The sequence below is a fragment of the Pholis gunnellus genome (assembly GCF_910591455.1).
Source record: "Pholis gunnellus genome assembly, chromosome: 18".
NCBI lineage: Eukaryota > Metazoa > Chordata > Actinopteri > Perciformes > Pholidae > Pholis > Pholis gunnellus.
In genome coordinates this window covers 18102664-18130243 of record NC_136545.1, presented here as the reverse complement: position 1 = coordinate 18130243, position 27580 = coordinate 18102664, and the positions used below count along the sequence as shown (strand labels likewise).

The 27580-nt window shown below is 40.6% G+C and overlaps 2 protein-coding genes across 3 annotated transcripts; one reads left to right on the top strand and one right to left on the bottom strand.

The window, feature by feature from the left end:
• The first annotated feature begins 10123 nt into the window (after positions 1–10123).
• arid6 (AT-rich interaction domain 6) lies at positions 10124–14777 on the top strand. Of its 2 annotated transcripts, XM_079179537.1 has the most exons (7): positions 10124–10169; positions 10281–10329; positions 11145–11301; positions 11813–11865; positions 12030–12127; positions 12223–12379; positions 13256–14777. In XM_079179537.1, the coding sequence occupies exons 2-7, from the start codon at positions 10318–10320 to the stop codon at positions 14612–14614; spliced, it is 1836 nt and encodes a 611-aa protein (XP_079035663.1). In that variant the 5' UTR covers positions 10124–10169; positions 10281–10317; the 3' UTR covers positions 14615–14777. The 2 variants fall into 2 exon arrangements, with proteins under 2 accessions (XP_079035663.1, XP_079035662.1); XM_079179536.1 differs by lacking the exon at positions 10124–10169 and having other exon boundaries at positions 10193–10329.
• A 2131-nt stretch (positions 14778–16908) lies between these two features.
• LOC306710667 (rhotekin-like) lies at positions 16909–26388 on the bottom strand. The gene is made up of 12 exons (XM_079179309.1): positions 26192–26388; positions 25641–25687; positions 25504–25557; positions 25185–25302; positions 24833–25072; positions 24644–24738; positions 24439–24545; positions 24207–24335; positions 23257–23419; positions 19630–19728; positions 18426–18513; positions 16909–17029 (listed from the first exon to the last, which is right to left on the bottom strand). The coding sequence occupies exons 1-12, from the start codon at positions 26350–26352 to the stop codon at positions 17023–17025; spliced, it is 1308 nt and encodes a 435-aa protein (XP_079035435.1). The 5' UTR covers positions 26353–26388; the 3' UTR covers positions 16909–17022.
• Between the last annotated feature and the right edge of the window lie 1192 nt (positions 26389–27580).

Below are 27580 nucleotides of genomic sequence, written 5' to 3'. Positions count from 1 at the left end.
TTCATCTTGTTGCAAAAGAAATATCTACTTACACTGGGGAATAAAACATATTACAATCCCCAGTAACTGACTGCACTGGTTGCATACACAGACTAAATGACAGCATAGTGAAAGAATTAAAAGAAAGGCGCATTGTCTTCATGCTCATTTCATTTGATTTTCAGTTCCTTGATGCACCTTCCCCTTCACTGTCTCACATTGCAACAGGGCGGCCTATTTCTAGTCTGCAACAACAAGGTCCTGTAATGGAACACTACTCCGCTAAACACTGTGCATGCACCAGGAAACCACATGTTGCATGCACTTCATGGGATTAACCTGGTTATCACCTGCTGTGTTGTTTCCTGCTTCCGTGTCTGACTCACTCAGATGATTCCAATGAATTGTTTAGTCATTACATTTATTTTTAGTTCAGAGTTGCAGTGAGTGTAAGACAAAGAAATCTCTTACACTATGCACACGATTCACACAAACACCAGTAACGGAGTGTGTTATGTAGAGAACCCTGGATGATAAAAAATAGGATCAATAAGATGATCAGAAAGGCTGGCTCAGTGATCGGCCTTACCCCAGACTCACTTGATGTCACTTTAGAAAAGAGAACAAAGGCCAAGTTCAGAACGATTGTGTACTTTGAAGGCCATCCATCACACTGTGTGTTAGTGGACTCAGAAGCTCATCCAGAGAGCGGCTCAGGATGCCTCAGTGTTCTACTGAACGACTCAGAAGGTCTTTTGTTCTAGCAGCGGTCAGATATTTTAATGAACACTTTTAGATGTGTGGGGTTTTTTTTAGATTTAGTATCTTACTGATGATATTCATGTCTCAAATGGTTAATGGTGTTATTTAATTGTTGTAATGTGGTTTTATGTATGAGACAACAATAGACTGTTTCCCCACTGGGGATTAATAAAGTTTTCTAATCTAATCTAATCTAATCTAGAATGGTGGACTCCGTGGAAGAAGTCCCGCTTCCCGAAAATGCCTTTTTCTTAGCTAACAAAAAACGTAATGATTCTTAGTTTCCAGTGATTATGCACTGATTTAAACATAGTTATGAATATTGTATTTCATTGACGCCAATTAATCCCCCTAAATACGCAGTTCCCTTACGGAATGTGGTTAGAACAGTGCCTTATGAGGCGCTACACGAACTGAAGGGCAGAAAGTTTGATCACGCATCTGATCATCTTAAATAACTACAACTAATGAAGACAAAAGAAACAGTGACATTCGTAGCGTCCCGCTATGGTTTGAGATTATTCCAGCGGCGGGTCACGCCTCTCTTCCACTAAGGATTCACCTCACTTATAACCCCTCCAGCAAGCCACAACTGTAAAGGTCCTTCTAATATTTAAATTTAAAAAAAAATGATTTAAAGGAAGCTTTTAATAACAAATCATATTGAATTAATGAATGTGAAGTTGGATATGTAAAATATTTGTGTTTGTATTTTGTATTTGTAAAATAGTTTTGCATTTGTTCGAATTGGTTAGTTGAATTAAAAATGCAATACTCACAAATCATGAAACACATTTGTAAATCTTGGTATTATTTGTGGTTGCTGAAACATTTCATCCGTCGGCAGTATTAAGACTAATTTCTCTCAACACACTCTCTCAACACCTTTTGTTAACATAAGCCGATAAATGATCCTTTCATAAACCCAGGAGACATTGTGTTCTCTGCACAGCACTTCTGTATCTTCATTAGTATGAACACCAATTTCAACATAACCCACCAAACACCATTTTTCTATTCCTGTATATGTTATGACACTGGTTTTTCATCTGCTAACAACGCTATTAGAAATAAAAAGTGCTGAAAATTGTCCGCCTCTCTGACAGACACAGACACACCGTTGAGTGTGACTTTGCTCGTGTTTATACCCCACCCACACATACCTGCATTTCAAATTGCAGCCGTTCATTGTGACGAGTGTCATCTTCATAAAATAGCAAAGAGATCCCGACACAATGACAACCTGATTAGTACGTCAAAGAAAAAGGACAAACAGGGCCCACGCCTCAGACAGCTATGTCTGAAAAGAGGCAATGTGATACTTCAGATTACTTCATTGGACACATGGAACAACTGAGTGCAGTTGAATTTGAAGTGATGAACTATGAACTTGCGTGTTGCTACCGAAACTCAAACACATCTTAGCAGATCATATTTCTTATCCACAACAGCAGTGAGGTAAAGTTTACTGTTGTGAATCCTTCCTTTCATAACTAACAGTCACAATGTCGGGGAATGTCAACAATCCTCCTCCCTATGCGCAAATTCCGTGGACATTGATTAGTAAGGTATTTGTGAGAGGTAAACAACAATCAGAGTAGGGTGTGTGTGTGTAGTGCATAAGTGGAAAATATGCGTGTGCGAGTGTCGTAAAGGTGCAAGACAAAAACATAAATTTGGCCAAAGGCAACATAACAAAACCAAACAAAAGGACATGCAGAGAATCGCAGCCGACAAAGAAAGAGCGCCGCAGGAGCAGCCAGGACTTTATAGACTGGTAACAACGGGCCCAGGTGTTCCCAGTTGACCCTAACGATCCCCTGCCACCAGGTATCTAGAAAACATGGCAAATGACAGATTGACAGGGAAGGGCAGGGGTCGTCACACAATGATTTTTGAAACATGACAACCTAAAAACTTCAAACCTTCTATAATTGCTGATCTCTCTGCCTTTGTAAGACAGAACCACCGGATTTGAATACGCCTACGTGTGAACATCAATAAAGCTGTCCAGATGCTAAATTATCCCATTTCTCTTTCTATTCATGTGACAAATCCAAGAATTACCATTCTGAAAACAAACATGCGCTCCAGTCACAGTGCAAAACATCATTTGTCAAACGAACAGGTCTGCTGAGGGCGAGTTACACATTTCATGTGAACGAGGAATCTGGGATGGTTTCTTTTCAATGCGGCTCGTCACGGTTAAGTAAATGAACTAATTTGAAATCTTATCAAATAATGAAGACAGATGTTTGAATGCAAATAATCCATTAAAAGCTTTGCTAACAATGTAAACAGATTCCTTAAAAAAAATGAATTGATGTCAAATAATAAAAAATGCAAAAAGTATTATTTAAGAAATGGTTGTATAGCCCTTTAGTTCACAATGTTTCATTTAAACTAAAATCATCGCACACGTTTACATTACAATTTTCATGTTTTTATGAAGTTTTAAAACGCATAAAGAAGTTTTCAGATCAGGAAATAACTGGATCATCTGCAAATAGAATTCAGCATCATCACCAGGTACTAAAAATAACTTTCCATCCGTCATCACTGACTATGGCCTTCTTTGTTTGACAGTTCTCGTTCCGGGCTTTTATCCAACATCAATGGGAGTCCATTCACGTCATCATTAGACTCTCAAAGCACAGTTGTAGAATTAAGACCCAGAAGTCTTTTGAGGGTGGGAGGGAGAGCTGGTGAACTGATCAAACCCAAAACTTTTGTGATCCCAACTCGTCACACTCTGCGCTTGGTCAGGACCCATGCTACACTTTCTACAACACTAACCCAGCTTATCAAACTATGACACTCTTATGACAGGGGCTTCTTCTGCCCAAGCGGCGAAATGTGACGAGTGGGGACGAGGTTACGTTGTGTTTTAAGTCAGACTTGGAAAATAGTGAACCTGTCCTTTAGCTAAAAAGTCAAAGGGTGGTGCCCTTTGACTTTTAGGGGAAAAAAGGCTTTGTTATGTAGTTTATGTGAGATTGAAGACACAGATTTGATTTGCTGAGCTTGGGATAATAAATATGATAATAATGGTTTACAGTCATTGCATCATTTAAGGTCGGTCAAATCAATTGGTCTGTGTTTACTCATTTCAAAAACCTTCTATCTGGGCGGCAGAGTCAGATAGCTACTGCTGCTTCCTTAAATCAACGTCCAGTAGACTCAATAGTAATGCAAATTAAACTATAACCAAACTGTTCTTTCAAAAAAAAAAATGTTTCTACTTTCCACTTTCTAAGTTGCTTGATTGATCTGTTTTAGGATGAGATGTCTGTATTTTTAATTCTATTTTATCACGGCTGACTTCAATATTGGGCTTTACATGTCATCACTGTTAATATAAAGATGAAATAAAGTTCAAAACTTGTCAATGAAATAGAATACACACTACACAGCACCAGTGAATATATCACTCAAAATATTGTTTGTGATTTATGCACAAATTACACAGATCTCTGAACTCAATCCAACGGATTTAGACTGTATGATCTCTTACTGATGTTTATCATGCACTCTGTTAGGGTTAAACAGCTGTCATTTTTTTGTTTTTTATTCCACCAATGTGTCTTTTGTGCCAAACATCTGTTTTCGTCGGTACATCAATGATGATCATACAGTTTGTGATAATCATACAGCTCTCATATTGCTTCCAAATCCCCACATTTACATGTTGATCCCTTCTCATAGTGATGAAGTACTTCTATAAATGGATGGCAAACTTCTAGTTTTGTCTTTTCCGCGCCACACGTGTCTAGAAAATGGCAACTGGCCTAATTTCACTGCAGACCCGTAGACATTACAGGGACTGGTGCTGTCATTTAACATTGACGTGTCAGTTCCAGGGCCAACTATTCAATGCATTAAGAGCACCTGCTGCTGAACCTGTATTAATTAAAGTAATATACTGCTTGGCATTGATGAATGAATGTGTGCAATACACAAATCATACGTTGTGACACTGCAAAATGAAAAATGCTTTGAATATTCCTCTAAAGTTATACGAGACAATAGAGTTGAAATAAAAAGGTGTTCCTCTCGGGCAGACCAAAAAGAGTAAACCTGAAGGCTCTCATTCCTTATACCAATACACAATGTCTCACAGGAGTGATGATAGAATGGGATTAGCTCAGTGAGGACCTTCCGTTTTAAAAGAATTTAGTTGCGCAACACCTAAAGAACAATTTGGCATTTTGAAAGACCACTTTGTCATGAGCATCATGAACGCTAACATGAACAGACCTCATTAGTTTCCACACAGCAATGTGGCTACAGCACAGTACCATGGAGTACATGTACAGTCATTGTTATATTCTAAAGAATTTAAGAGGAGGATTTGAGGAAATGTTAAACCGTTTTTTAAGAATTTTGTCATAGCTGTATTATCGAGTCAACACATTGTCAACACATTTTTCTATGTGCATTGTCCCTAGCAGAGGTTTGCTGTGTGATTCTGAAACATGTCATGATTGTGTCACTTCTGGTTGCAAAACAACAGCCCAAAACAAGATGGCGACAGCGAATGGCGGACCGATGGTTGTGCGGTGGCCGGCGGGAACGGAGGGATGGAGACTGTTTGGGTGGCGGTGGTGCAGAGTCCCCAGTTGTTCCTGTAATCGAGCGAGAGAAAGAGAGAGAGAGAGAGAGAGAGAGAGAGAGAGAGAGAGCGAAAGAGAAAGAGAAAATTAGGGAGACAAAAAAAAAAAAGAAAACGGGGTTGGGGGAGGGATGTGGAAACTGAGTCAAAGAGGGAGTGAACAGGTTCGTTTTGTGCTTACATACCTGCACGGCGGAATTGAGCTGTGTTCTGGGGTCCTCGTTCCTGACCCAAGTTTATAAAACTCAATTGAAACTGGACGTTTAATATTCATCTCCATAACAGCCCCGGGTGGATCTGCCAGTTGTGTGCTGGGTGTGGTTTTACGATCGTTTTTGTTGCCTTATTTTTAGATAGGACCGATTGAGACTGTATGTACTGTTCTGTGTTGAGTTGAATGTTGAATGAGCCTTTGTCTAGCAATAAGCGTCCTATTTAGATATCCAAACTGGCCATGCATTTGAAGTTCTTTCTGTCGGGTATATCTTTAAACTGGACGTTTAATATTCATCAGAACAGCCCCGGGTGATTCTGCAAACAAAATATCTGTCTTTCAGATACTCAAATAATAGATACACTCACTGAACTTCCCAAGTCTCGCATTTTACTCTCTGCCAGTTGTGTTAGATAAAAAGGTGTGTGCTGGGTGTGGTTTTACGATCGTTTTTGTTGTCTTATTATTAGCCAGGACCGATTGAGACTGTAAAGGGGGAGGGAGCGGGGACATCATGCAGCACAGGGCCGCGGGCTGGATTTGAACCATGGCCGCAGCCATAAGGACTCAACACGTTCTGACAACGTGTTAAATAACGCAGCTTGGTCAATAAGCTAAAAATTGTGACGCAGCATTCTTTCAAATGGCGAGCAGGGAGATTGTTTATAATTCTCTGAGAAAGTGACTCTACTTCTCTCTTGATTTATCACCTCAGTAAACATTGTAAACGTGAGTTTATGGTCTCGATCGCTAGTCTCAAGTCTTCTTCAACACAGCATGATGTTCATTTTGTAAATTATGATCCATTTAGAGTGCAATATTAATAAAGTGTATGCTTTAGGGCCGAGCAACCTTGTGATTGACAGGTCTAGTTTGTTTTAGTTGTCTAGTCTGGGAGTCTAGTCTATATAACTTTAAACCATTCACATGTGTTTTCAGCTCATGAAAGTAAATTGTAGCCGTTTTGGTCTTATTCAATGTTCGGCTGTACTTCGCTCCACCCTCTTATGTCACTTCTGGTTGCAAAACAACAGCCCAAAACAAGATGGCGACAGCCAAAGTGCCAAACTCCAGCCGCCAAAGCAGCAGCCCACAAACCAATGGGTGACGTCACAGTGACTACCTCCACTTCTTGTATACAGTCTGCGGATGTGATCCAGTCCAGGCCTGCAGAACTTGACTCCGGTGTTGTAATGTTGATTCTGACATCCGAACATGCAACAAAAAGACTGAAACTCTTTTAATTCATTGTTTTAATTCCTGCTAAGTCGTCTGGATGGCTGGGCAAAACCCCAATTTCGTTGCCAAAATGCGGACGTTTTTAATGACGGGATTAATAAAGTAACTATCTATCTATCTATGTTGGCTGTAAAAGGGTCTGTACAAGGGGAAACCTTTTTTTATTTTATTTTTTTAAGTAACCATATTCAAAGTTAAAAGCAAACAAACAAAAATGGACAAAAGACAGTGGGCTGTTGCACCCAGCTCATCCTAGACTGGACCAAACAAAAATCTACTCCTGCACTACTGGTGATCTCCAACCCAAACCACAGTAACAAGCTAAAGTTGCAAAAACCCAAAACTTTAACCCATGCTGGGGGAAAACATTCTGGGAGAATACAAAGGGAAAACTGTGCTGTCGGCCGGTTGACCTCCATTTCTCTGCCACACAGGACTCCTCCAGTCCTTCATGTCTCTAATGATTCATTGATTTCAGGTGCTCCACTCCTACAGAAGAAGATAAGGGGGAGGGAGAGCACCAGCAAAAGAGATCGGTGGGGGGGGGGGGGGACTAAAGACACCCACAAACGGTGTGCGGTACAGGACATGCAGGGCCACACATAAGCACATTTCAGTAACAAGGCAATTGTCTTACATAAAACATTAAGCATTAAGCATCGAGACGAAGTGCAAAAGAACCACATAATACATTGGACATTAAAGTGCCAAGAGAATAGATCATAAAAACAAGCTGAAACAGATATGCAATACACAAGAACAAGAAGTGTCAGTGCAGTGTAAGAAATGAATGATTTGCTTCACAGGAAAGTCTCCAACCGTATTTAAAAGAGAGGGGAGCTTCTTCCAAATATATGGTTCATAAAACCTGAACGCTGCTTCTCCACGTTTTCAAACTGAAGTGGAACTTTGTTGTTCTCAGCGAGGACTCGAGCAGCGGCGTTGTGATTTAGGTGCAGCTGTCTAAAAGTTTCTTTAGGGAGACCTGTAAAGACAGCGTAACCGTAGTCAGGTCTACTGATAATGAATGCACGGAGAAGTTGTTACAGCTACGGCTGAGCTGGAAGTCCTTTAATCCTTCATACATTCTGAAGGGCTTTGCACACCAGGGTTGTTTTGTTTTTTTGTTCGATTCATTTTCACGTGAGCATATTTTTTTTTAAACGGTTGCTTTTGTCATCAGTACTTTCACACAGAATGTGAACATCACGTGGCGAAAAAGCAGTGTGACATTTCTTTACGGAACAAGGTCAATGTCTCTGAATTCCATCGTTGCATGAGGACACACTTGGAACCAACTGTGCTCTTTTAGATAAGATAAGATAATCCTTTATTAGTCCCGCAGTGGGGAAATTCCCAGGAATCTTTATCGCTTAAGTCTGCCCAATTTCAGCGTCCAATCAAATACGAGGATGCGAGGATTTGATTTCAATCCGTCTTGTAAACTGGTAGAGCGGACCTATGAAAGTCATGCTAATCCTCCTCAGCTCTGGTTGCCTTTGTATAACAGGAATTATATACCTTTAAACTTTATTTTTTTAAATTTTCATGCAAAAATAAATTTTTTCCTGTAACTGTACACCCCTCAACTATTCCGTTTCACTGTGGAATACCCCACAATACAAAAGCTAAAGACGCTCTGACTTTCGTTTCACCGTTAAGCTTGTCTGTCAAGCGGTAGGTAAAAAAAAAACACCTTGAGCCCCACCCTGGCCCCGCTTCATGGGGCTGCAGAATGATGCTGGGAATTGACAGCGATGTGAAGGAGGGAGGAGTCATATTTGAGTCATTATATATACAAAGTTAATGAAGTGTACAGGGAGGGGTGCTACATCCGAGCTACGCCTCCCTGTGCAGTGTGTACAGTGTGTACAGATCTTTATATGAATCAGTCTTTTCTCTGCTTGTACACTATTTGTGTTTGTTTGGAATCCGTTCCTGTTTTCTCTCTTTAGCTGGCGGACCTCTTTACTTCAGGAACTCACCCTCACTTCTACTAAATAGTGGGTCAAATATAGAGAAGTAAAGGTGTCGATGCTGTTTCATCATGTGATCAGCTGAAATCAGACGACACAGACATGTCAGCATGTTCCTCAACACCTCAGGGTGATTCACAACATAGAATTGCAGGAATCTAGAGCTCCAGAGGATTAACGTCCAACATCAACAACTTTTCCTCCATTTATCTCTTTCCCCCAATAAACATGTCAGGTTTCTACATTCTTATTCTTGCACAACAATGAGCTCATGGTTCTATCATATGCTGTGTTCTGATATGGGCAGTGCCACAACCAGAAAAACACCCTAAACCTGACCATCAACGTCGCAGACGAATGTCGTACTGTCATAAACCCAACAAGTTATTCTGAGATGGGAGAGCACAACCATCATTTAACAATAATTATAGTTTATGTCTTTTCTTATTCATTATCTGAGGCAACACCCTTGTGCGTTTTTAATTTACTTTAATCAGAACGTTTACCAACAGTGTGGACAGATGGCAGTTTATCTCCTAGTTGGACTCTTTTTTTATTTAATTGTGTAATTCAATATTATAGCCGACTGATGGCCAACATTTCTTTAAAAAAAAAAAGAAAATTTTGTTTTTTGAATGTTATAGGACAAAAGACTTGGTGATGATGCGATTTTGGGTTTGCCTAATTATGGCAATAAAACAGGACACTAAAGGTTAACGCAATTATATATTAATGGATGCCTGAAAACCCACGTCATGACTGGAAATAATAAAACTGAGCTAATTGTGACGATTGGAAGCTTTGTGCGGCATTCAAACGGTAACGACACATCACCTTTACGCAGTGTGTCCCCGACCACTTTGTACAATTAGACAGCCATCAAAATCCACATTGATAATTACTTGGCTAATTATGTTGCCAGTGTTCAACATACATGCCCAAAAAAGTACCTGTTGAGATTATAATGCACTATTATACTGAAACGCAACTTTACAACTTTACTAAAAAACACCCACAGTGACACTGCTGTCGTGTTTTTAGTAGGAAAATAATGTATTTGTTGTTATTTTAGTTATTCTTATTCTTATACTCATTTGGTAATGATGAGTAGCATCTGATGCATTTTAGGGGCTCTGATTGGTCTTATACTGGTTGTAAACCAATAAATATTCATACTTGACTCATTTGAACACAACGCCCTGCTACCTGAGCATTATGAACCCACATATTTCCTCACCATCCTGCAAATTTCTGTGGAATATTCCAGCGCACCGTTTCTGGAAACGTGCTTGAGAACAGGTTGAACTGGTCTGACGATAGCGAGCTCAGCAGGAAGACGTTGGAGTAAACACCCCCTCTGCCACTCACCCACAGATACTAGGGACAGGTGTGTGACTTGTCACATTACGAACTGGCTGCAGTGATTTCTGCTCTCTTTTACTACAGCGGGCGGGAACGTCAGGCTGTGAACTATAATAGCTTGTTTTCTGGTCATCAGGTCAATGCAATAATAGGATCCACACTTATCCCCTTTAATGGAAACACAGGTGAGCAACACTATTTCAGATAGAATCCAGAATGTATCTGCTCTATGATTTGACTCAATTGATACTTTTGCAAGTACTAGAATAAAACATTTTGGTGCCAAGATATATATATGGCCTTTGCATTTTCATGTTCAGGTTAACATGCATTTGACGCGCTTTTCTTAATCTTATTCTGCAAAACAAATCAGGGTAGGACAGTGTCTCAGTGTGCAGTTATTTTCAAAATAATGACCATATTCACAGCATTATATCCACATGTTTAAAAAAACATGAACATGATGATACTAATATAATGATAGTAAATGATAAAAAACACAATAACTAAATGAAAGTAAAGATTCTGAACTGTATTATTATATTTTGAATGGGACAGATACTCCAAGTGTGAGTAAACGTGTACTGGCAGGTCAGTAATTCATAACAGTTTTACTTAACAATGGAAACTAAGGAATGAAAGAGGGCATTGATGCCGTGTTTGAGTCTTATATTAACGGTATGTTGTCTCAAGGGATTGGGAGGACTCTGCTGTACACACATGGGGTAACACTTTGATTGATATATGGTAAAAAGAATATGACGTGTTTGTCAATCATCAGTCAAGATGATGCCACATCCAAACAGTGAGGCATTGTCAACGGAGAATGTTAGGTCTTGAGGCGTGTTTTTGTCAAGTAGCGCTGCACATCATATTTTAGATTTAGTCAACAACGCAACTGTGGTATGATCATTTCAAAAGACACCTAAATATTAAACATTAGTCCTGATAATCAGTGCAAACAGAAGATCATATTTTGTTGTTTTGCTTGTGTTCTCAGACACACAGGGAAATGGCCCAGGCAGAGATCCAACAGGAGAGAACCAAGAAGGCCGTGGAGGAGATGACAGAGCAACAATTCCTCAAAGACCTCTACGTGTTCATGAAGAAGAGAGATACACCCATCGAGAGAATCCCAAATCTGGGCTTCAAACAAAGTACTTATTATATTGTTCATTTGATACAATTTTGAGATGCAAGTTGTTGTCGTTTTTAATGCATTTCATTTGTTTAATGCACCAAACAAAGTCCTCTATTACAATGATATGGTATAATGATTATATATTATATATGTATTTGCCTATGGATATAAACTACTGATTCTAATAATTCAGATTTTAAATGATTAGTCAAATAATTGTTTCGTTGATTGACGTACAATCCAAACCTGTTAAAATCGATCAACCGTTTAATAAGATGAAAGTAATGTTTTAAAGCAAACATGACATACATTTAATCTAGCTAAGTTGCTGTTGTTGTACATTAAATATCGTTGGGTGTACTGACTAAGGACGTCACCTTGCACCCAATCACTATATTCTGATATTTTACTTAACAAACAAACCAATTAAGAAAATAACCTGCATATTAACTGTTGCAATTCTAACAGCCCTACATTCTAATAATGAAGTGTATATTAAGTTTTGTGTATCTTTCCTTTTTTTTCAGTTGATCTATTTGTGATGTTCAAGATTGTCAAAGACTTCGGTGGCTACCACCAGGTAATCCTACACTTCCAATTGAATTATTAGTATTTATTACATTGAGCAATTCTTTTCATTTAGTCATTAACTAATTAATACTCTCTCTCATACTACTTATAATAGTATTGTTAGTTATTAAATCACAACATTAAAAGCCACTAAATTGCCCTGCACTCTTCCAGGTGACTTCCCAGCAGCTGTGGAAACAAGTGTACAACACACTCGGAGGAAACCCCCGAAGCACCAGCGCAGCCACCTGCACCCGCAGACACTACGAGAAGTGAGTTAACCAACGCTTGTGCATTTGTCAGGCTGAGAATGAGTGCTGTGTTTTCTCAAAGCATTAATCTGATCCACGTTTGATTTGTGTATCAGGCTACTTCTGCCGTACGAATGCCACCAGACGGGCATATTGGTGAACGTGCTGCCTCGTAATCAGCCGAAGCACTTCCACTATGCCAACTACAACAAAGAGCGCGACGATGGCCAGAGGCCACCTAAACGCAAACTGGTATCGATACCTCTGCACCAGGTTGGTATTATTTTACTCTCAAACAGGATACCAATGACACAGCAGTGCTGCTCAACACAAACTTAGACTGATCAAATATATATATATATATATATATATATATATGCTTCATCACGATAAGTAGTAAATCATTGCATCTTGAAGGGGCTGTTAACTGGTATGATATGATACCTTTGTGATAATAACCATTTTATTCTGGTGAATAATCTGATTGAGGTGCAACAAAAGAACATAATTGAAGTTCAGCCAAAACTAAGTTGTTTTGTTGCATAAACCTAAGTTTCCTTATTTTAAGCTCAACCATAATGTTTTTCATGAACCTAACTAAATGGTTAAAACTTTTTCTTTGACAGTGCATTGAACAATACATTAAAGCAAAAGTTTGGCATGCTGGAAAATATGCTTATTCGATAAATATGTAGCTGAAGCCAGCCTCTGATTAGCCTAGCTTAGCATTAAGACTGAGAATGGGGGTGAAAACAACAGGGTTCTCAAAGGGAACGGATCTGCGTACCAGCACCTCTGAAGTTAACTAATAACACGATAATCCTGTTTTGTTTAATCCGTACAATTGTAAAAATGACAACTTAACTTCCTTTAGTCTCCACTGCTCTCAGTCAAGAACTATTCCAACACTAACCCCTCTCAAACCAACAACTTGTAGTTTTTAAAATGTGGGTTTTTTAAAATGTAATATTATCACTAGTGAGCTTCAGAGGTGCTGGAGGGCAGATTTGTTGTATATTTAGCATACAAAGAGTGGCATCTTCTCATCCTACTCTCTTCTTCATCTAACAAAGAAGGTGAACAAGGATGTTTCCTAAATATTCCCAACTACACCTTCAACTACTGACTGACCATTTGTCTTTCCAACAGAACCATCACAACCTCCCATCAGACCTACATGAGCCTGTCTTCCCTGTGACGCCCTACTACACTCACCACTTTCACCCCACCCACGCGGTTCCGCCCCCCCATGTCCCTATCCCCTCCACAGTGTTGACACCATACAGCCCCCCTGCCCCCAAACCCTGGTTGTCTTTCCCTCCGTCTCATCTAAACCCAACAGACAGTGCAAAGGAGCCGCTGGAGCAGTTGCGCTACCTGGCAGAACAGTACAAGACCACATCTGGGTTGACTGAGCCTGGAGTGACTGAGCCTTTGAACCTCAGCGTCAAAGCATCGCGGCAGGAAGCCAACAGCATTCCCGCCTCATCGTTCACCCCGCCTTCATCCAGCAAGAGCCCAAAGTTTCTGAACAAACCCTCCCCTCTGTACACTCCTCATCATCCGCAGATGGTGAGAGACGATGTGTGCGAGACACAAGATGGCGAAGCGGGTTTAGGAGACACGTCATATTCGCACCCTGTGAAAGCTAGTGAGGCGTATGCCTTCGACGTCAAAGCCATAACGGTCTCAAGCAGCCCCTCGTATGACTCTGCTCCGACACGGAGAACAGACGAAGGCGCCGCCACAATGCCGCAAAAAGCCAGCTCTCCAAAAACACAAACACAAACTATCTGGGCAAAAGAAGAAAGAGAAGGGAGTCCAGAAGTATGGGAGCTCAACTTCAGTCACTTTCTGCCCAGCCTCTCTCAGCAGAACGGCGGCAAGATGGAAATTGAGGTACCGCTGTCTGTCTTTCGCAACTGGCTCCGGCAGTGTGGGTCTTCAGCCGCGATGCTTGGAGAGACGCAGCTTCCTCATCTTCCTCCTGGCGAGGACACAGACTTCCTCCCCACCAACCAGACATTTCACATGAATCTCCAACACCAGAGCTCCGCCGAGGACCTGAGGCTGACGCGAAACAGTTTGCCAAGCCCCATACCAACCACCCAGACTGCTGGTAAACACCACAACGCGAGCCAAAATCCTTTCACCGCCTACAAGCCTTTGCCTTCAGGCGGTATTCTGAAAAGTGCAGTCAGCCAAGACGTCTATCCGTTTGAGATCAATAAATCATTCATCTCCAAACCCCTTTATTGCTGGGACGCATATGGCAAAGAGACCCAGGCCTCCCCCTTCCCAGTGAACATTGACTCTATTCCCCGCACAGTTCAGCAAGACATTGCAGCCTCAACGTCCTACAATGAAGGCACAGTCCCGGGACGGAAGGGGGGGTCAGACATGGGTCCCTCGGATGTACTCATGTCGAATTCCAGCTCCACATCTCTGTTGCAGCTCACCACCGAGGAAGTGTTGATGCTGAGGAAGATCATTTCGAGCTCCTCGTGAAGATCAGTTCAGATAATGACGCTCCAACACCACTCTAAAGCTTACCCACGTTACATTGCTCTTTCTATATACTGTGTCTTACTGAAGTTATGTAACAGCATTTATTTGTCTCTGTATGCAAGTGTGAAATAAGCAAATCTGTATAATCTGAAAACTGTTTTCTGTACTATTATAAAGTTATATAATTTTTTTTATGATGTAAATTTAAATAAATTCAAACATATAAAACAGAAATTTCATGGCTCATTTGTTGATTGTTTGATCCGGTTGTCTTCACGTCACACGGGGTGTTTTTACACACATCCAATCAAACCCCTTTCCCCTTTCACAGTTACATAATATGGAAGAGGCGTATTAAGTGCAAACGTCATTAATTACTGCACATGTGACTTCATAGAAAAGATTAATTACACCTTGTGTAGTCTCAAGCTTTTTTTAGGAGGAGGTTTGGCCGCCTGCGTCATTAAATATGTAAAAGTTATGCGCTCCTTCATTGTCCGGTAAACAAACAAACAACACGTTGCTTCCTGTGCGCATCAATAATTTATTTTCTGTGGGAGGAGAGCCTTCAAATGTTCTCTTCTCTCCTTGTTTAACAAACAGGGATACACTTTGCTTCTAAGCTTTTATATTCAAATCTTAAAATTGTTAACTTTGGTCTTTATAACCGTTTCATTAACAAACATTTATAGTAAGAGTAAAAAAAAACAGATGAACAGTGACGTCAATAGAGGACACCTCAATTGTGCCTTACTCCGCTTTCTTTGTTAGTTTGTTACGCATGTATGTGCAGCCTATTGTGTTATTGTTATTGCTATATTATTATTTTTAATTCAATACGTAATATGTGGCATCTTCAGGTGTGGAAACAGACACTCCCTTCATTGTATCTATAGACAATGATTATTGCGTGCAACTTTCTCATCACGAGAGTCCTGTTAAAACTATGAGCACTTATTTGCCCTGAAAAAAAGCATTTGATTTGAATGTTAACAAGGGGAGCCATGTTGAACTAGTCACAACTTTACAAGCTTATTCCACTTTGCTAGTTGTGTTTTTTTGTATCTCCCCTGTTTACCTGCTCTTTATCGCTTTAAATATATCACTGAGGTATCAAAGAGCTAGAAAAAAAACCGTGTGAACCTGCTCAGGCAAGTATTTGATATTGTTGGTTCACAGCAGGTTATTGCTTACCTCTGAGGCCTCATTGAGGGGGGGGGGGGGGGGGGGGGGGCTACTTGGTTATCAAAACAAGGAACACTGAGTTACACTTTGCCAAGAGCTTTTTAGTTCATGCATCATGCCTTGATTTATTCCCACAAAGCCCTTAAGGCATTTAGCAACACGGAGCTCGCACGGCGCAAATATTGTCAAGTAAAAAGGAGAATAGCCATTGGCGGCGTAGCATTCCATTGGAATTCATGCACTTAAAAACTTGAGGTTACAGTCTGAGAACAATTCTTAACATCCTTAGACACCAGACTTACCGGCTCAAGTTAAAAAATACTATTACTCGCACTGGGAATAATTCTCTGAACATCTCCGCAGCACTTTAGTCATTTTAAGACAACTGACCGTAGAACAGTTTTGAACCACAAATGACCCTGTAAGACAGTGAAACTATGTTAAATAAACGCAAAATACATGTATTGGATTCTGTAGGGTAAAATGAAGCGCGACTGAAATCACAGTGTATTTTGAAAGTGTTCACACCCTTTCAACTTTTCTGCATTTTTTATGTCGAAAACTGAAATTGTAGCATATAGGACTTAATTTATTGATTTGCTTTTTTGTAATCAGTCAATATGGAAAACCCCCGATTTACTGAACTATTGGACTGAACCAGAACCGTATCTGTGTGTCAGGCTTCCATGAGGCGTGAGAAGGGTGCATGACTCAGCTGAGAGGTGCAAGCATGCCAAACAGCTTCTGGAGTTTCAATACGCAAGCCTTTTTATTACAGAAGACAACAGTTTAATTGATCATAATTGAAAACATAGTCTTCATGATTGATGTGCTTAGTGCTTGTCTCCGCATGACTGTTCAATCATCTCAGATTCTTTTGTTCAGAGCTGATTACGGGTCAACAGAATCATTTTCAGGAGACTACTTAGTACGTGTACTGGTCTCTCTTTACATTAACAAACTACTACAACATTGCTGAACGATGGCACTGCATTTAAAAAGACCATACAGTCAGTTTTGGGTTGGTATTTCAGACTTTTTTTTTTTAATATGGCTGGTTGGGTAAAACAGAAGAATGAAAAATATCTGATACAAACAGTAAGTTTGTTCCCTGCAGATTTTGAAATAGCACCATTTTTCATGCCCAAGTCCGTTTCCTTGACCGCAAAACGAATGATATCAGAACGGCGTCTCGCTCCTCCGCTGCGACTGTGGAAGGCTCATCAATAACTGTAGAACAAGAGAAACACAGACAACTGCAGTACAATGTTAAAACAAAAATAAAATGATACTTTATCAGTTCCAGTCTGTAATACAAGCAAAGCAGGTATATCAAAATGGGAATGTGTTTCTCACAGGTCACACACACACACACACACACACACGCCCAAATTAACATTCCAGTCTGCACAGACAAGTACACAACACATCGTCAGTTATGACAGTTGAAATGATGCATATCTGTTAAAACCACAGTTTGAGCTCTGAGGTTGTCAATCTCTCATCTAGGCATTGGTTGGTATGAGGATGCTGTACTCTTACCAGTATTTCTTTTGTCTGATCACTTCGACAAGGTCATCAGTATGTACCGGTGAGCTGCCTTGCCTTCTAGGCAGGAGGAAGTGTATCTCACCTTTTACATTTGTTTTAGAGTGTTTCCTTAATCATTTGACCAATCAAGTTGATTCACAACAGCACAGCGCCCAGTCAAGTAGCGTTTTTACACCACGGTTTATTAATAGCTTCATGTAACGTGATTAGGCTGCTTGTAATCTCAAAACTGATCATAAACAACTTAATACTTGTACTTGCTTTGTAAAAAATGAACACAACAGTTGTATATTATCTCTGCAGGGTACATTTCAAGGCTTGATTAATAATTCATCACTAGTTGCAAATATTTTTTTAAGATTCAAGGATGCGAGATCCATGATTATGTCAAACTCTACATGCAAACCAGTGACAGTTTTGCAATTCGTCTCCATCAACAGGCCAGGCAATCTTACCACCATCTAAATGGTGTCTTAACAACTGCAAAAACAATACAGAGAGGCCTCACTCATTACTAGAATACTGAAGGAAAACAAACATTCCAGACCACTGTAAACACACTCACACACACTCAAGGCATTCAAGGTTACACAAAGCCGGCGGTGTGACATATTTGTCATCTTCTTAGCTTGTTACTTAGCAGACATCAGCTATCAGCAGCTCCTGTTTAACCACTTCTCCTGGACATCTTGACCAATCTCTGCACACAAGCCACCACAATACCATCTGTGGCGCCCCACACCCAGGTGCGTTAAGTGCAGACTTACATTTGTAACTTTTGAGGGTTTGCCATTCTTACAAGTCAAATTGTCTGGAAAGCAGTGAGTGTTTGATGGCATAGCCCCACATTGTATGAAAGAGCCATTATGTGTGTTGAGTCAAAGAGTTATTTATCTTGCTTGGCGGTGATGTTTAGTCATGTCATTGCTGACCTCATAGGTCGCATGAAAGAACAGCTCGTGCCCTACGTCATTGTCTGTTATTGCCGTTTTCCATCAGTGAACAAACTGACCAAATGCCAAAGGTAGAAATGTGAACGGCAAGAGGGAGCGTCTGCTGTGGCAGGAGAGCCTACCTTTCCTTGTAGTAGGAAGAGAGCAAAGTGCGGATCTCAACGGATAAATCCGGCACCACGAGACCCTCTCCGGGAGAGGAAGGTGTTACTGAAAGAGACGAGGAAGAAAAAAAAGTACATTTTCCATTTTAAAGATATAAAACTATAGGTCAAATGTTTTAAACACCTCTCTTTTTGACTGGAAACGTTTGTGGTTGATGAAGGGACACTTCTTATCAGAGTTTTCTTTCTTTCTTACAGCCTGTCTTAATAATTGGAATTCTTAAAAAAGAAATCAACATTTACCTACGTTGGTTGCTATCATGGAGCATAGCAGTAATTTCCCCGATCTACATGACTAATGTTTTTGTCAGCAGTTGGTGGCAACAATGCCCTATTCACTCCCGAGTGTCTGGCTCATCGTGCCAGGTCTTTGTTTTGGGCATTTTCTATCTTTTGGATCTCGCTATTTACTCAAACCCGTTTGTCTGCTTTAAGGCCTGGCGTCTCTCCAACTTTCTGCAGAAGAGGGCACAAGGTGTGCAAATAAGGCATTGCATTCCATGTGTCTATTTATTGTTGACACGGAGAGACAGATTTGGCTGTGAAAGTAGGCCATGGCAATCTGATCCATGTATGGATATGTACAGAGTGCACGTTTTAGCTTATTAGCTTCAAGGCGTGGCACATTTTCCCCGCTGTTCGAGGCAGCCATTAGTTTTTTTTCTTTTCCACGTGATAGGGAAATGAATTGTCACACTAATCAAACTTGCCATGAACAAAGGATCACATGACTGCTTGTATGTGAAAGTCACTGCTCCCTGTGACAGATCACAATCAGGCAATTCTGCAATTCCCAGCTCGAAGGAACTAATGTATTTCACATCATTGTGTTTGTGTTAACGCCGGCTACTTTGCTATTTCGGTTCACTCTCACTGCTTTCATCAGTTTAGCTTTTGGCGAGAGCGAGCAACTCCACAAATCCACAGTATACGACCTGCCCAGCGACAAACAGCAGACAGACAGAGTCAGTGACTACCTGGTGAACATAGTGGAGCATTTAGCAGCTTAACAGACAGATATTTCCCAGTATTTAAAGTAATGGGAATATTGGAATTACAATGAAAGATTCCAGAGTCCGCTAATAGATTTGAATACATTAAAATAATGAATGAAAACAAACGAAGGAGTGGAATTGCAGCGCGTCTGTTGTTGTCACACTACCTATTTCATGGTATAGCGATCCCTGCTTCACTGGAATGACTTTCTTGGAGCTCTGCGTTTCAATCTTCATGAGTCGATCACAACACTGCTTCCACTGGCCTGCAACAGATATACATATGCAGGGATTTTCAAAGCATGATACGGGTTAAAGCTTTTGTCAGTTACTTCAACAACAGCTTATGTCTCGCGGCAATGAATTATTCTGTGAAATCAAATTACCGACTTGGCAGCGTCTCAATAGAAAGAATACACGAGGCTATAGATACAATGTCATAGCTGTCATACCACACACCAGGCAACTCTCTCAATACATATTGAGGAACTAATTCTCATAATTGTCTTTATGTGCTGTGCTGGTGTCTTTGAGTCAATTTTGAATATGTGCTGCAAGCACACAGCTGTAAATATCAAAAGGTAATCTCATATCAAGGATGATGAGGACAAACCAAAGCTCCCATACACCCCAGAAATAACCCCTTTAACTGAAATTAAATTCAAATTAAGGAGGAGTTTGCAGTCAAACAAGAGAAGTGATCTTTGCAGCAGGAGAATAGCGGATAGTTTAGTTCCCACACATGTTATTTGTGAACGCCTGAGGAAGGTCGCTGTACTAAAACAGTTTGCATTCGGGATGTACAAATGATTTCAAAGTGAAATGATATATTGCGAGGCAGTCGAGCAGTAAACAAAAGATTGCTGACGAACAAACAGACCTTTGATTTTGTTTCCTGTTTATTTGTAAATTCTGTGTATGTAGGTCACATCACACATTCACTAATTACTTTGACAGACACATTCTCAAGCCTGTTCTCTCTGCAACAAGAGGAAATGAAAAAGATTTTATAATTGCTCCCTGCAAACACTTCCTTATTAAAGAAGATTTATTCCATATCATAATACTCTGGAACACACGGAGGCATAAAGAAGTAGGTACAGGAGCTCTTGGTTCAGACACTCTGAGACTTGGAGAAATGTGAACTTTTTTCTGTGTCTGTGAAGACGTGAAGTAAATGTTAATGTCTTCCACAACGTAAAGATTCACGGACAAAGAAAGAATGGGTTGCCGACATATTTGCCACATTCACTATAGAGGTGATAATAGGTCACTGTTTTTGTTTACAGCTTGTTTTAACTTTCCCCCAAGTTGCCAAAAAAACACCAGAGCCTTGCAGGTGTTAGACTACTCTTTGGTATGTCTGCCAATCCCTCATGAATCAGGTGATTCAAACACGCTGTAGCCGATGTTGGATGGGAAGCCAGCCAGGGACTCAGTTACACACAGAACAGCTATAAGACAATGGGAATTATTAGCCAATATGTAAAGCTGCCCTTTACGACACCGACATGATAGAACATTTTTGTTGACTTCTGAGGTAGTAATCGGTCACTTTTTTTACACAATTTGCTGCTCTGCCAAATTTGGTGAATGTTGAATCAGAAACATTAAGTTCAGAAAAACTTAAAATAAAAGAAACAACTGCTCCATGGTCTCATGGAGGTGCTTGGAGGCAAGATACTGCTTGAATGTACATGGAATAAAAAAAATACAACTCATCCACTGCATGACTCAAAACTGGAAGACTTTGTAACGTCTCAATACCATCCATCTGGCTAGAACATTATTATTATGTTCGGGTGTCACCATAATCAAAATTGGAAAACCACCACTCCCTTTAATCTTAACTTTAAATATGTATCGTACATTTACAATCATACTTCAGAAGATCACACGTCTGGAAGCTTGTAGCTGGCGCCAGCCTAATAGATAGACATTAATACTAATTAACTAATGGACAATAGAAACGTCACTAAGTTCATACCACACCAGTATGTCACCAAACTCTGTAATGACTTTTTGGTCATATTCAAAAGATGAGGAAGTATTGACAAGTAAACATTACTGACTCTGTCAGCCAGCAGACAAATGTTTTCTTTGTGACACATTCATAAAATGACATGCCTCATCCACCGATGCCACAAACATGCCATGAAAGAATGCCGTCTGGCAGGTATCAGCAGGTTGTCAGTAAAATAAACACCCAGCCTGATAAAGATCCCCTCTAACCATTCCGAAGTGAAGACACTTGGCAGAGTTTGAGTCGCGACTGCAGTCAGGTGGAGTTTTGTTCATCACTGACATTCACGTGGGCTGCCTGGTGTCCATCGCAGTGGAATGGGGTCAGATTGTTGTTGTCATTCCTTCCGTAAAGACAACATATCACTGGTAACATTTAAAAGTTAGTGTTTCACTCTGAAAAAGTCATCACAGAGAACTTTAAGGTATTCCGGTGCAGGTGGAGGGCTACGAAAGCAGAATTCAGGCTAACCCAGCACCGGGAGGTCCGTGACTGTTGTGCCCACATCTTTAGAGAGACCTGGTTTTACAGAGTCCAGGACTCTGGTGGGCCGAGAGGAGCCGGACTCGGTTTCCTCCAATGATGCTTGGTGCTCAAACACAGTCAAAGTTGATGCACAGGGGTTCCCCTGACGTCAAATTATTGAAGTTAAGATGTCGGCCATATTATTGACCTAGTTACTAGTTTTGTTGCTGCTGTTTGCGTTCCTCCTGATGAGAGTTCAAAAACAGTTTTTGTTTTGTTTGCTGTTGTTAGCAAATGGCTACAACAGCACTTTGTTGTGCAAGCTGGTCTTTTCAGATTGTCTTCGGTCTGTATGCTTGTCATTTCTTGTCATTTCTAATCTAGCCTCAGTATGAAATCGAGACGGACTCATAACCAGTCACAAGTTCTTCAAGGGAACTTTGAAGTGCCAAAAGTACAAGTAAGCTACTCATTATGCAGAATGGTCCATTTCATACAAGCTATATTATTCATGTATATTATATTATTATTGTATTTAAGTGTTCATTACTTTAATGTGGCGACTGGTAAAGGTGGAGCTAATCTTTACTAGTTTATATACTTAATAACTAGGCTATATATTACTTAATAATACATCGTACTTTAGTAGTTGATTTATATGTTCTATTAAGAACCTGAATCTGCAAAGTAGCTGGAAGACTAGAAGTATAAAGTTACATAAAATGGAGTTTCTCAAGTTAGGTACAAGTACCTCAAAATTGTACTTCAGTACAGTACTTGAGGGGCCTAAATGTACTAAATTACATTCCACCGCTGCCAGAGCACTAAAGTGATTACAAGAGCACAAAGATTGATTCATTTACCTTTAAAATGTACATTTGTTTTGCTGGGACACGTGCACCCAGACCTCCCGAGAGGGTCTGAGGTCCACCAGCCACAACCTCACAAAGCCCCGCGGGAAGGACTGAAGTGATTTGGGGTGAATGACTGCTGTGGTGTACCTTGGGTGTGTATTTAAATGCCGATCCAGAAAAATATCACATTGCAACTTCCCTATGATAATACTATTAATAAGAAGAAATGTAGAGGACTATGCCGTGTAAACTTTGAGTGCTCTCTAATATTAAAAACATGTTGATTCTCTTCAGTGCACATGTTGTTCCAGGCAGGCAGGGCGTGGCAAAGCACATTTTAATAAATAGTGAAGCTTCAGCAAACACTTATTTCTTGGCCGGTGGCCTAAATTCACACCTTTTGCTTGGAGCTCAGGATAGCTACAGTTCAGTTTTGTTTATCAAGGCCTCACTCATGTTAGAGACGTGTTGGCTGATGGCCTCGGTCCAGCGCTGCGTGTCTTCGGGTGCTTTCGTGGTTAGCGTGTAGGTTACATCCTCTCCTTGACGCTGTGTGCTGATATATATACTCTGGCAAAGGACCCGATCTCTCTCTGGCACGCACACAACGGTATCCTGACAGAGGAAAACAAAACACACTCGTTATAATTCAAAATAAATAATAACTCCTCATAACTGTCATCATCTGATAATCTGGTTGGAATTTTCTTTTATGCACTTGGCGAAGTATAAAAGGTGTTTTTAATTCGACAATCTGCCAACGGCATACTAATAGCTAACTTGTCTATTGACAAAGTAATTCAACAGCTTTAACTGCCGTCTGATAGAAGCCTATAGCATCAGAGTACATTTGAATATGACCCTACAATACGGACTATTGTACTTTTTAGAAGTAAAAAAAAAGAAATACTTCCAAGAGGTCACAAGGTAAATCTGGGTTACTGCAACAGGAAATCATTTTTTTAGGGCCTCTTCTTCACCACTGCTACCAAGTTGAAAAACATATAAAACATTTATACAGGGACACAAGCCAAAAAGGAGAAATAATACAATGTGTCGTACTTTCTAAGCCTTTCCAGTGTTGTGATGTAAAACCTGTACCTTGTAACAGATAAATGTGATGGAATAGAGTAGAAGTACAAAGTAGCATAACATGAAAACACCCAAGTAAAGTTGAAGTACCTTAAGATTGTAGAAATAGTAGTAAAATACTTCAGTAAATGTACTTGAATACTTTCCACGACTTACAAAGTTAAAAGTTAACAATATTTAAATAGTCACCATTACAGGTTTCCTCTTGTTCAGTGCCCTCTGTAAGCCTTGGCATGCTATTGTAATCAACATGGGCAATAGTGTAAATGAATCCATCTTTTTATTCATAATGTGCTCATTTAGAACAAACCTTTTTAATGGGGATTACTAGTAACGGCTTGTCCTCAGACTCCAGGTCTTCTTGATTCTGGTAGCAGAAAACACTTTGGCCCCTGAGGACGCCGAAGACATTTTCACAGCAATTAAGGTCCTCTCCAAGCTGAAAGAGAGCAGAGAATAATTTGATGCAGTGATTACTAAAGTGGATATATTATATATTTTTTTAAATCACAAGGCAGCATAATATATGAAAATAAAGTCACCTTAACCTCGAGCTGGCCACTTATGATTGGATGATTCATGCACAGAGGCTGAGCTACGAGGCGGCAGCACATATTGCCGTACAGAGGCACCCAGAATGGATTATCCTCTGGAAAAATAAATAGATTAGGGATTCATTTTCAGGAAAAGAGGAGGAGACAAAAAGAAGGAGAGGAAAACAAGTAGAAGAGAGGATCTGTAACTCGCCTGTTGCTGCTAGAGACAAATCATGCGTCTTGAAACCTTCCTGGACGTGTTCGATTCTCAGTGTTGTGTGAGCCAGCAGGTTGTACTTAGGCCCCCTGCAGACAGAAAGCATTGCGCAAAATCAAAGTGACACTCAGTTACACAATATGTCCCTATAGTGGGCCTTTCAGGGAGACTTGTCATCCTCACAGTGCTGACGGGTCTGGGGATAAAGGAGGCGACACACTTGCAGGTGCTGCATTTCCTCCACTGGATCCACAAACGGCTGCAGACTCAAACGCAGCTCGGATCTTTTTCCCTGAAGAGCATCCCACTGTGGCCCCCAGACAGCTCACTCTCCTGGGTCCTAGAGCCCCCGGGGAGAAGTCCTCCACCGCACAACTGCTGTACAGCTCAACGCGGAGCTGAAACCCTGGACCTACCTCGTTGCTGCTTGTACACATTTATACAAAGACAAACAAAAAGTGTCTCTTTAGTGGGATTGGACAAAAACTGAACCTCTTAAAAAATTTTTAAAAAACTGTCAAAACAAGAGACTTACAATATGGTCGTGCCTTCAAAACAAATGTCAGTTAGAGTCCTGTCCACCATCACCAGATCACTTTCATGTATGTCTGTGCCACACTGAAGCAGGCAGAACACAGCACAGCGCTGTAGCTCTGCAAGCAAAAGCAACTGATTCTAAAGGTCTTGCTACATATTTATCTCCTCTAATGATTCGTACATTCATGCAGGTCTTTTTCCAGTGCACTTTTAGAAACGTTTATAAAAATGATGTCTGGCATTATGGTGAGACAAACGAAGCTTTATTCATTCACATTTGTGCAATCAGTTCCCTTGACAACAGCATTGTGACTCACCTCCTTTGTTTTTGAAGTACTCGGAGTCTTTCCACATCAGTGGGATTCGCAGGTCTGCAGAGTGAATATTATAAAGAAGTATTCTTTTATTTAAAAAAAAAAGAAAAATTGTGGCAAGATGATTCGTCAACACCCACCTGAAAGGGATATTTTTCCCAAACATGGCAAAACATCGTCAGAATGCCTGCGGTGAAAATAATAGATCATGAGTTTTTAACGATTCACACATACCGTACATACATGCTGCACAGTACCGTATGTTCAGTAGCACCTGTGCCAGTAAAAACACAGCACAAATGACAGAGTCAACACGTCGGTTATGCAATCTCAACAAACCTGAACATAGATAACATTTGTATTCTATTGTATCGTATTGCATTTGATTCAAATCTTAAGTGTCCACCTACTGTTACATGCATAGCGTGTGCTTGTAAAGTCAGTGTGCATATGTGTAATGCTACGTCCACATTAACAATTCATTAATCGGGTAAATACACACATCTAAACTAAGGGTTGTTTTGGAATTTAGGGTCTCCAAGGTTTGAAAAAGTGAACTTGTCTGACCTCTAGTGGCGGGTAGGAGGCATGAAAATGTCCACAAACGCTTCCGAGTCTTGTATGCCTCTTCACTGATGCTATTTATCCACATATATATATATATATAATACATCATTGCACTCCATCTGACCTGCGTCCCACTCGCTGTAGGATTTGAGCTTTCCTCATCTTCTGTAGTTGGCTGAGAAAGGCCAGGATGCGGGCATTGCAGGTGAGCAGGCTCTTGGAGGCCTCCAGGGCCTGCTCTCTCCTGGAACAAGCTGCCAGGAGCTTACTGGCCCCCTCCCGCATCCGCACCTCCCTCTCAATCTGCTTGAGCACCTCTCCGTCCTGTCCGAGATATGTGGGGAAGAAAAAAGGATTTTTCTTTTAATCAAAACTATCAATATTCATATTATTTTGACTAAAAAAGGCCGGTACTGAGAATTATCTGACGTCCATGAACATAAGAGTCAAACAGTCAAAGCATGATTGCATTGCATTTTTAGTCACGCTGGCCACGTTGGCCCAGACTGAGATCTCTCAACAACTATGGTCTCCAGAGGATGAAGCCTTTTTACTTTAATGATGCCTTTAATGAGGTCTTCATTTGGCCACCGAAACAGCTCAACATCTAGTTGACTTTGTGCTCAATTTCCATGGTTCCCAGACAATGCATCCTAAAGATTGAACCTCTGACTTCTCCTAAATAAATAAATACATTTACCATGTTGTTTTTAGAGAAATATATTGACAACTATTGGATGGATTGGCCATGAACTTTGGTACAAACATTCATGTTTGCCTTTGAATTCATTTGAATGACTTTGCTGATCTCCTGACTGATCTAAATGTCATCATCACTTCAAAAACGTACCTTGTCCAATACTTTGGTTTACGACCGAAACTCTGCAAAACTAATGACGGTCCCAGCAGCCTCAGCTGTACTTTGTGTCGAGTACATACCTACACTCAAAACTGAGATGGTAAAGATTACACCTGCTGAACATATTCACGCTGACGTAACCATTTAGCCCAAAGCACCACGGTGCCTGAGCGCAGCCTGGCGGTGGAGCCGCTAGCAGGGCGTAGACTGGTTATTGGATGTGTCACAATGTGAGTTATGAGTGTGATTAGTAATTCCAATGTCAAGCCGTTAGACAGCTAGTAACACACGTGACTACCACAGTATATCAGGTTGTAGTCACTACATTCTTGTAACTTGAATGTAACACCCTGCTGATCCGTCTGGCAACACGTCTTCAAGCACACTGACCCAGGCCCGTTACATAAGAGCCCAGACCCCAGAGCCCAGAGCCCAGAGCCCAGAGCCCAGACCCCATGGGGCGACGGTGTTAAATTAGTGCATCACATTAATCCCTGGATGTAGTCCAGCTGTCAGAGCCCCAAGACTTAACGCATTTCAGGTGAGCAGCGACAAGGCGCATGTTGCTGGAATTTAGTTCGCCACAATAGTCTACAATAGCCCTTTGTCTTTGTCGAGGACAACAGATGTAGTTATTCTTTGATTAGAGGGGAA

Excerpts from the sequence above, each read along its gene's own strand:
- arid6 (XM_079179537.1), top strand. Across the intron at positions 11,302-11,812 it reads AAATCTGGGCTTCAAACAAA|TTGATCTATTTGTGATGTTC; the intron begins GTACTTATTATA and ends CTTTTTTTTCAG. Across the intron at positions 12,128-12,222 it reads ACCCGCAGACACTACGAGAA|GCTACTTCTGCCGTACGAAT; the intron begins GTGAGTTAACCA and ends TTTGTGTATCAG.
- LOC306710667 (XM_079179309.1), bottom strand. The coding sequence starts at position 26,352 with ATGCGGGAGGGGGCCAGTAAGCTCCTGGCAGCTTGTTCCAGGAGAGAG. Across the intron at positions 25,688-26,191 it reads CTACAGCGAGTGGGACGCAG|GCATTCTGACGATGTTTTGC; the intron begins GTCAGATGGAGT and ends TTTTCACCGCAG. Across the intron at positions 24,336-24,438 it reads GTGGCCAGCTCGAGGTTAAG|CTTGGAGAGGACCTTAATTG; the intron begins GTGACTTTATTT and ends GCTCTCTTTCAG.